This window comes from Lepidothrix coronata, unplaced genomic scaffold, assembly GCF_001604755.1.
Source record: "Lepidothrix coronata isolate B3197 unplaced genomic scaffold, Lepidothrix_coronata-1.0 Scaffold116, whole genome shotgun sequence".
NCBI classification, from domain to species: Eukaryota; Metazoa; Chordata; class Aves; order Passeriformes; family Pipridae; genus Lepidothrix; species Lepidothrix coronata.
In genome coordinates, this window is record NW_016690296.1 from 2095388 (window position 1) to 2104917 (window position 9530).

Consider the following 9530-nt stretch of genomic DNA (forward strand, 5'->3'; position numbering starts at 1 on the left):
AGAAAAATAAATTCTTTTCATCGCTATTTATTGTAATTGAAAAGCAATTTTTTTATTTCAGGTTCATTAACCAGGCCTTTACAAGTGCATTAGAAGTAAAAAAAAAAAAAAATTAATTTACATTTTATTTCTTACAAGTGTTTCACGTTGTAAATGGGTACCACCACTCTTTTAGAAAATGTCAGAACAATGTAAATCTGTAATTTAATATTCATAACTTAAAGCTCCAGATATAATTTTCAGGGACAACGATTGTGAATAGTGCCCGGGGTTTATTAGCAGTCTGCTTTTCTTCCAGGGAATAATAGTAACTGTAAAATCAAGTTCTTGAAACCAGAATATTTTCCATTAATGCTGGTAAATGAGTGGCACTAAAGAGTGAATTGGTTTTTCCCACTTCTTTTTTTTTCAGAAGACACAAAGCCAAAAAACTTTATCTCTTTGAGCCTTTTCAGTTTGACATATTAAGTGGCCACTAAGTGAGGGTACACACCTGTGTTACTCTCATTGCATCTCTTCATTATACCCAGATTGCTCCTTTGGAGATGGATTTGCAGGATTTCTGACAAAAATGCCCATGTTAAGGAACCTTATTTTGAAAAGAATAAAAACATCCACCTATCCACAGTGTTTTTCAAAAATATTTTTATGAAATATTAGTCTATCTCCATGTGATTGTTATTTTCACGGAAGAAAGTCTTGGACCACCCACCTTTTTTCTCTGCTAATTATTGGTTTGAGTGTGTGTATGGAGTAGTTCCTGGGCTTCTTTCCAAACCATATAAACTTTTTCCTTAAAAGATCTGAAAATGGGCATAATTTAAGATCACAAGGTGTTTTCCCCATTAAAATATTCCCAAGATTAGATCACAGTTTGGCAAAATAATCCAATTTTAATTTTTTCGGTTCGTTTTATAGGGAGCTTACAGACAGATTTCAGATTGGGGCACAATTCACTGGTGAGAGTGATGGACTTCAAGGCTCTTTTGCTGTTTTGAGACTGCACACAGTGTCAATAAAGATTTTATGAGATTTTAAATAAATTTAATGGTGTTTTATACCCTTAAAGTGAGAGAATAAGGCAAGAAATTTCACGGTCAAGATGCTTCTCATATCTCATCTCCTGGCTTGGCTTTTGGAATTGGAGCCCTGAAACAGTAGCTGGATTGTGTCACTGGCTGAAAGGAGCATGACTAGATATCCGGGATTTTAAAAAAGTATTTTATCTGTCATTCTGAAAGGAGATAAATTAGGAGGAGTCAGTTAATCCGTCACTGGTGGATGGTGACTATAGTAAGATCACAGTCACTGAATTCGTCTGTAACAGCTCATGGAAATATCAGAAAATGCAAGGTCTTGTCAAGAAAAAAGGAGAGGAGTTCAGAGTGCTGAAGGCCAGTTTACGATAGCTTGGTGTCTAGGAAAGTGGGAATACTTTCTTGAGTAACCTTGCAAACAAAGGCATTTGAATAGCCATTCATTAATACAGTAGAACTACTAGTTAAAGTTTAACCAGTCAGCCTAAGAATGCTGCGCAATATTTCATAGGAACAGTGCTTGAAATATTTACTTACTTATTGTTTCCTTACCATTAATAATAAAATACCCAAGAGGCTGTTTGCATTTCTCTCCTGTTAAACAAAGCGCACTAATTTGTAGATTTAAAAGGGTCATTTTTCCTGTCCAGAGCTACCAGACATTTCAGGGGTTTTTATATGGAGCAGCTTACCCCGATGTCAGGGTGAAATGAATATAGTTATGGGTGTGTTTCAGTGCAAGTTTCAGATTATTTATTTTATAAGCTTGTTGCTTTCTGCCTCATAAATCCAAAAGTTCATAGGTAGCTGGGTTTCCTCACCGAGGGCTGTGCTCTTTGCAGAGCACACATCTGGGCAGGTGAGATTGAGTTTCTAAATACGGGTATTGAAGTATTAGGTGTCAAAACAGAAGTGGCCTGATTTTTAGTGTTTACAAAGGTTTGTAGCACCACCGAGGCGAGCAGGGAAACCGGGGACCACCGAGCCTTCCAGTGCCAGGCTGGAGCTCCCAGCTGGCCAGGGAACTCTGCGGTCGGTGTAAACCGAGCTGACTGCAGACGCAATGATGGTTAATAGTGTAAAGGTGATGGTTAATGGTGTAAAGGCACACATCCCTCCTCTATCCTGCATGGCAAAGAGGGAGCAGACCGCGAACACAACCCCATCGGAGGGAACGGCATCCCTTAGCGTGAGGCTCTGGCACCACCTGCGGGCGACCCGACTGTCCACAACGAGGACAGTCCCGTTGTGGCTTCCCTCCGAGGCTCCCGGCGTGCGGACCGACGCGGCACAGAGCACGGCTGGACAGCGGGGCGCCCCTTCCCGTCCGGTACAGCCGCTTCCCAGCGCCCCGGGATCCCCGGACAAGCCGAGGGGCAGCTGACGGGGAGCGGCCATGTCGCGCCCCGCCCCGGCGCATGCGCGGCGCCACCCCGGGAAGATGGCGGAGGCCGAGGAGTGAGTGCGGCGGGAGGGAGGCAGGGAGGGAGGAAGGGATGGTAGGAAGGATCCACCGCCATCCGCGGGCACCACGCGGCACCGGGGCTGGGGGCGGCGGCAGGGCAGCCAGAGGGGACCGGATGGAGGATGTGGGGCCGGGATGTGACCGGGATGTCCCTCCGGCAGGCCGAGGCGGCGGATCCCGCTGGTGCCGGAGAACTTGCTGAAGAAGAGGAAGGCGTACCTGGCCATCAAGGCCACCCAGGCCAAGCAGGCGCTGCTCAACAAGCGCAAGGTACGGCGGGTCGCGGGGGTCGTGCTGGCCCTGCTTGTCCTCCGAAGGAGGGAATCGTGGTTCCCTGCGGTCGTACGGAAGTGATCCCAGGGATCGGCCCCCTGAGCCAGGGGTTATCTCCGAGGGGAGCTTTTCGCTCCCTGGGCATCTTCTCTCCCCGTGTCTCTGAGCCCCGTAAAAAGGACAAGGCTTTCTGGCTGGTTGCAGTGGAACAGAAATGTATTGAAGAGTGCGAGTTGTTCCTCTTGGAACCTGGTGGGTTGTGTCTTGGCCTGGTGGGGTGTGTTTACAGCCACACGTGGGGGACTGCAACGCTGCTGAGTTGTCTGTGCTCTCTGAAACCGGTTCACCTTTGTAACCCTTCATGAAAACAGTGCTTTTCTGAGGGTGCAGTTAGAGTTAACTTATTTATAAATCTGTTGGAGCAGAGACAGGTCATCGTGAAGCCTTTTTCTGCGTGTGGGGTGGCACATGTTGCTAATACAGGCACTCCCGGTGCACAGGGTGTCATTTCCAGACTGGCAGAGCACAGCAAACCTTTCTAATTCCGAATTTGGGTCCTGTTCTGCTGTGCCTCAGCTAATACAGTACGCGCCTGTCTTAAAAGTGTTTTAAAGCTTTCCCAGTGAAGCCCATTTCTGTGGGATTGTGTACAAAACTGCCATTTTTGTTGGATGCTGTGTTTAATGTTTTTAAACACATCAGTGGCTTGCTGTATTTTCAAGGTGGAGGTGGAAGCATGAGCAGTAATGTTAAATAGCCACTCCTTAAGATTTTCATTAGAAAAATGACCTTAGTGATGAGGTTTCGATTAGGTCTGCCTGCTGTGAAAATTCAAACCAATTTCATGGGTGATTTACAAGGTAAAATGCAAGATACATAACATTAGATTCTATAATTTAAAATGACTTAATAATTTAACTCGTAGTGTTATCTTAAGTATTACTGTGTAACTGCCATGCATATTCAAGTCCTGTTTGTATGAGAAAGCACTATATTTAGTGGATATACTCACTCCTAAGCTAAGGACAAGAAGTATCCTGGGTGTTGCTGTTTTCCCTAATTTATATTTTTCATGGGGAAAAACTCTTTAGTTTACTATTCGTAAATTATATCTAGCTGCCTCTAAATTCATGTGTTGCCCCTCAGTTGTGTTTCCCTTGGGCTTAGATAATCAAATTTATTTTCTTCTTACTGCTTCCTAAGCCGAAGGAACGTTGTTCCTCAAGTCCTGCATTTCATTTGGCCTGTCAGATGCAAACCTCTGAGACCGTTGGGGTGGGTGATACTTTCTTTTCCTTTTCACTGTAGCAGCAGAAGGGGAAACAAATCCAGTTCAGACGCCTTGAGACTTTCGTTCGGGATTCGTGGCGCAAACGCCGCGATGACAGCCGGCTGAGGCGCATGGAGCAGAGACCTGGGCAGGCGGCGGCACCTCGGGAGCACAAACTGGCCTTCGTTGTGCGGATCGTGGAGTAAGAAACTCCTCCTACTCCTTACCTTCATTGTTGCTGCCTTTTGTTGTGTTATTTCTATGCAAATGAAGTGTGATCATCGCACTAATCTGAGGCCTTTTGTTGCTGCTGTTTTCACTGACTTCAGTATTAAGGGAGTGACCAGGAGGGTAAAAAGAGTGATGGAGTTGCTGCGGCTGAGAAAGAATTTCACCGGGATATTTGTTAAACTGACCCCGTTAACCCTGAAGTTGCTGCGGGTCGTGGACCCTTACGTGGCGTGGGGGTAAGTACCACTCCTGTGGCTTGGTGGTGGTTTGTATGGGAATGTTACTGCCTTTTGGTTCTCCATTTGGTATCACAGATCCATAGCTGGTCAAAGCTTAACCAAATTTATATCTAAAACTTGTTATTGTCTCTCTTCTTCTTGTCCTCAACATAACTTGGTTGCTTTCCCAAGAAGGAAGGGGCTTCCCACTGCATTGTGTCTCTCCACTACAGAACCCGATTTTTGTTTTTGTACAGACACCCAAACCTGAAATCTGTACGAGAGCTCATCCTGAAACGGGGCCAGGCCAAGATCAATAAGAAGAGGATGCCTCTGACAGACAATATGCTGATAGAGGAACATTTAGGTAAGGAAAAGGCTGAGAAAATTGAGGAAGAAGTTGAGAGTTTACAGTCTGACCTGAGAGTGTGGGGAGGGAGAAAAATCTTACCAGACTGGAGGGCTGGCGGTCTGGAGCAGTGTGAGGAGAGATAATACAGTCAGCCATTGCTTTTTTTTTTTTTTTAATTTTTATTTTTCTGCAGGGGGCTGTGGTATTATTTGCCTGGAAGACCTTATTCATGAAATCTACTCAACTGGGAGGTATTTCAGTAAAGTCACAAAGTTTCTGTGGCCATTCCACCTGTCAGTGGCTCGCCACGCGTCACGTAACAGAGTGGGTTTCCTCAAGGAAATGGGAAAGCCTGGCTACAGAGGGGAAGCCATCAACCAGCTCATACGTCAGCTCAACTAGTCAGGTGGACTAGTCAGGTGAGCGCTGCCTGTTGGGTGAATTCCAAACCTTACCCTTTACTCCCTTTCCTAATAACCATACTGCCATTGGACACGAGGGGTGTCCCTTGTTTTTGATTTGTCACTCTAAAATAAAGTGACCCTCGGAGTAGGGGAAACCAGTGAGCAGTGTTGGTCCCATGAGGAATCAGCACATCCTGCTGGACACCTCCATGAAGTTTTGTGTTAATATGACTGACTGGTTTTTTATTTTCTCTCCTGTTCTGCAGGGTCTTTGTGAAAACTTTGGGATTTATAACCTGTTCCTTTTCACATGTACCTCTAATGGACATTATCTGTATGCAAGGATCTCTCTTGACTGTTGGTGCCTCTATAAAAAGAAGAAACACAGAGATGATGATGGAGATGGACTTTGGGCTGGTCCTTCTTACAAGAAGATATATACTATTGGATACAAGAATGAGCTTCCTTGAGAAATTTGACTTTCGCGTCTCTGTTAAACAAGGTTTTTTATGCTCACTACTGCAGACTTCACTCCTTGAAGTGCACCTGCTTCTGGGTGTGAAGGGGTAGTGCAGTCACCTGTTTAAGAGTAGGCAGCACAGGCAGAAGAAAACATCAGGTTTCTCTGTTACTGCAGTGCCAGCCCTTATAGTGAATAATGTAATTTTTTAATTACCTAGATTGTATTTATTTGAAAAAAAGAAAAGACATGGTTTTGTGCTACCGATTTTACAGAATCACTTTTCACTTCTGCTAGATTGGGACTGCTGGAGAGAATTATTTCCTGGTAGGAAAGCCCAGAAGGTTTGTAATACAGTGGTGGGGTACACGTAGTCAATGTTTTTTAAAGAAACTTCTGGAATTACATTATTATAACAGAAAGAGTCCTGCATCACTGTAAAAGAGTGGAAAAAGTCCAGTACTCTGGCTGAAAGGAATTTGGTGAAGGAACAAACAAAAACGTGGAAGAGTCCAAAAGTTCCATTAACAGTTTTAAATCCCTAATTTCTTCCACTGCAAAAGTGGATAAGAACACATGAAGCGGCCTGTGATGTCTAACAAATATGGAAGGTACTGTGCTTAATCATTAGGCCACTGTGACTATTTACACTGTTATTTGAAGACTTAAATGGGGGCAAACTATTAGTCCATAAATAGATTTCATATTGACTGCACAGGACTTGTTTCGAGACTCATAGGAAATGAAACAAGTAGGATGCCTTCAGGGTGTTCACTGTATTACAGAATTCATAAAACCATCTGAAATACAAAGTACTGCAGACTCTGAATTAGAGAATACTATAAAATTTGAAGCTTTATTCTATAAAACAAGAATACAAACATAGAAAATGCTTGACAGACACTACAGACAGACAGAACAACACTGTCCCCAGAACTAGAGCCCAGCTGTCATTAAAATACAAGGCTTCATGTATTTTAAAGTTTCCTGATAAACAGCTGCTTTCACTGTACAAAAGGTACAAGAATTGTGTGGTTGATTCTTTTTAGGGTTATTTCTGGTAATAAAACAGCCCAAGCTTTTAACATGAAAACTGGCACCTCAGGAGTGAGATTTGTTTTTTAGTTGCCAGAGAGAACTTAAGCCTGCTAAAAGCATACATCTTAATATAATCTTAAAATGCAAAATTATAGGAACTGAGCACAATTTCAGCAGCTAATCCTATATTTCGGCAGTTTTTCTAATGAAGGCAGTGGTTTAACACACCATTAGTTTAGCTTATGTAGTAAAGTAAGAATTGAACTATTACCATGATGCCAGCCTAGTCTAGTGTTCTATCACATTATCACAAGCACGTTGAATTTTTTTGTGTCATACTTCAGCAAGAGCAGTGGTAATGGTGTGGTCGTGGCTCAGCTGCACTATAGACAGAAACTATACAAGGTTACAGGATATGTACACACACACACAAGCCCCATCCCTGTATCCTAGGGAACAGAATCCCTTTTGTAAGCCACCATAGTGTTCACTTTGTGGATCGTGGTGGTGAAGGAACGCAGACGAACCTCTTCGGAATTGGTAATGAACTGTGGTCCTGACTCTTCCCACTTTTCTGGCACTGCCAGATCTTTATCTGTATATATCAGCAAGTCAAAGGCACCTGTAAGCAAATGGCAACAAACTAATTAATAGTAATACACACATAAGGAGATGGCAGGTTTGAAGTGCATCTTCTAGAACTTGAAACGTACCAATGTTCTAAGAATACACTGATACTGGTTATATGAAGAAAGAGAGTATTTAAAACATGAAAACAAGTTATATTCATCTGAGGACACTTCAGTTTCCTCAAGTGTCGTGAATTTTTTTAAACACCTTAAAATGCTGTGGAGCTGAGCTCTGTGTAACACTTCATATGAACTCAAGAGTTACACAAGCCAGTCCACAGCTAGTCACAAATCATGAAGACTCAGAGCACAAATACTAGTTTCTTTAAGTTAGTTAAACAACCCCAAATTCTGTCCTGATCTCAGTCTAACAAAGTGCTGTCTCAGAAACGTGATGGTACATGACATATAATAATCAAAAAGCCTCAGAAAAATCAGCAGAAAAATATTTTCTAAAATGGAAAAGCTGTTGAGGCTTTCCAAAAGTGTTTGTTTTCTTTAGTGAAGTTCAGAACACTTACAGGCAGATTCCAGCAGCGGCAGGAAAGTTACTGTGGCAGTTATTTGTCTGATGACAGAGCGAATTTCATCCTGAATTGCTTTCTGAGACTTTTCTCGGGGTCCGCTGGAAAAACAAGAAAACTCTGGTAAGAAAAAAAACTTCTACTGTGGTGACAGTTTCCTCTAAATACAGTTCTCTCTATTAAGCTCTGTTGGTCTGTTTGCTACAGTATGTTTATGGTAGTGCCACTTTTAAACCCTAGGTAGATAGACTTCTCTAAGTCTATAGCTGGTCTCCCTTTATTGTTGTTTATGAAGCTTCCAGTATTTTTAAGTAATGTTAAATTTATTCTCAGTCTGAAACGGAAGAGAACACTTTGGCATGACAAAAAGAAAGCAGCAGTTCTTTGGGTTACGTACCCAAATGTACAAGACTTTATATGCTTTGTTGAAGATTAAAAATCAAGTTTTGATCTGATGCTTAAAAAAAAATAAGTACCTGACGATTATGTATGGTTTGATCATACAAGGACTAAGAAAGGAGGAACAGATGAAGGAACAATTACATGGCGTTGATGTTGTGCCTGCACAGCTCCTCGAGATAGGGAAGAGCAGGTGTGGAGGGGCTGTGCTACTCACTTGTCATCCTTTGCAGTTTTGTCACACTCGATGTCGAACTGCCACCGCTCCAGGACCTCGTTGTTCTCGATGCTGGAGATGACGACCACCAGGCGCTGCACAATGCACTTGTACAGCCACTCTGAAAGAAGCCAAGCGGTCACTTACAGAGCGAGAAGGGCCAGCACAGACACCAGGGAGGGCCCGGGAGGCTCCCCCGCACCTTTCATCTGCTCCGTCACGTTGTTGAGGTAGTTGGTCAGCTCGGAGTCGGTGGTGACCAGGAGAGTGAGCCCGTACTTCTGCACGCGGGTGAAGGTCTCGGGGGGGTAGATGCCGCGCTGGTATAGGATGCTGTTGATTCCATAGGCTGCGAGAGGGAAAGGGAGAAGAAGAGGGAGAGAAATAGCGAGAGGAAGAGGGATGTGTACCACCGCCCCACCCCGCCGGCGGCCATGTCTCCCCACCAGACGCGGCCTCCCAGCCCTCCCCCCAGGCTCCCTCCCTCCTTCCCTCTCTCCCACCGCGGCCCTCAAGGCGACCCGCTCCCCCGCAGCCCCTCACAGAAGAACTCGGCGACGAGCTCGGCGCTGCCGCGCAGGGTGATGCCCTGGTGCTCCCGGCCGAGCTGGTTCTGCGCCATGGCCGCCGCCGCTTCCCCGCCGCCCGGTTCGAATCGGGCCCCGCCCCTTCCCGCCGCCCCGCCCCTTCCCCCCGCGCGCGGCCGCGCCGGGGCTGAGGGGAGCGCGCGCCGCCTCACGCCAGCTCTACCCTCAGGGAAAGGGGAGCGCGGCGCCCTTATCCGTGGGGGAAAAAAAAAAAGGGCTGCGGCGTGTTACAAAGGGAAGGTTTTCCCTCACGTTAAACTCCCCGCCGGCTATAGGTGCCGTTGCACCTGTTGGGAGGGGCCTGAGGGCACCGCACAGCGCGGGGTGGGGCGAGCGAGGGGCTTCGCCCCGGGAATGCCGTGGGAAGTCCGCTTTCGGAGTTCCTTTAGGTGCGTTCCACCGTACGAAAGCGCTTTTGAACTTAAA

At 45.2% G+C, this 9530-nt stretch overlaps 2 protein-coding genes across 2 annotated transcripts; one reads left to right on the forward strand and one right to left on the reverse strand.

Moving 5' to 3' along the window:
* The first annotated feature begins 2399 nt into the window (after window positions 1-2399).
* Window positions 2400-6132, forward strand: RPL7L1 (ribosomal protein L7 like 1). Its single transcript, XM_017825095.1, has 7 exons — window positions 2400-2495; window positions 2664-2772; window positions 4084-4247; window positions 4375-4512; window positions 4752-4861; window positions 5040-5252; window positions 5517-6132. Exons 1-6 carry the CDS (start codon window positions 2434-2436, stop codon window positions 5246-5248), a joined length of 792 nt encoding a protein of 263 aa, XP_017680584.1. The 5' UTR covers window positions 2400-2433; the 3' UTR covers window positions 5249-5252; window positions 5517-6132.
* A 418-nt stretch (window positions 6133-6550) lies between these two features.
* Window positions 6551-9171, reverse strand: MAD2L1 (MAD2 mitotic arrest deficient-like 1 (yeast)). The gene is made up of 5 exons (XM_017825097.1): window positions 9061-9171; window positions 8720-8866; window positions 8518-8638; window positions 7899-8002; window positions 6551-7370 (listed from the first exon to the last, which is right to left on the reverse strand). Exons 1-5 carry the CDS (start codon window positions 9137-9139, stop codon window positions 7198-7200), a joined length of 624 nt encoding a protein of 207 aa, XP_017680586.1. The 5' UTR covers window positions 9140-9171; the 3' UTR covers window positions 6551-7197.
* Window positions 9172-9530: the final 359 nt, after the last annotated feature.

Coding starts and splice junctions, on each gene's coding strand:
- MAD2L1 (XM_017825097.1), bottom strand. CDS start 9,139: ATGGCGCAGAACCAGCTCGGCCGGGAGCACCAGGGCATCACCCTGCGC. Junction 8,639..8,719: donor CGTGACGGAGCAGATGAAAG/GTGCGGGGGAGC, acceptor GGCTTCTTTCAG/AGTGGCTGTACAAGTGCATT. Junction 7,371..7,898: donor GCCGCTGCTGGAATCTGCCT/GTAAGTGTTCTG, acceptor ATTTGCTTACAG/GTGCCTTTGACTTGCTGATA.
- RPL7L1 (XM_017825095.1), top strand. CDS start 2,434: ATGTCGCGCCCCGCCCCGGCGCATGCGCGGCGCCACCCCGGGAAGATG. Junction 2,496..2,663: donor AAGATGGCGGAGGCCGAGGA/GTGAGTGCGGCG, acceptor TCCCTCCGGCAG/GCCGAGGCGGCGGATCCCGC. Junction 4,248..4,374: donor TTCGTTGTGCGGATCGTGGA/GTAAGAAACTCC, acceptor CACTGACTTCAG/TATTAAGGGAGTGACCAGGA.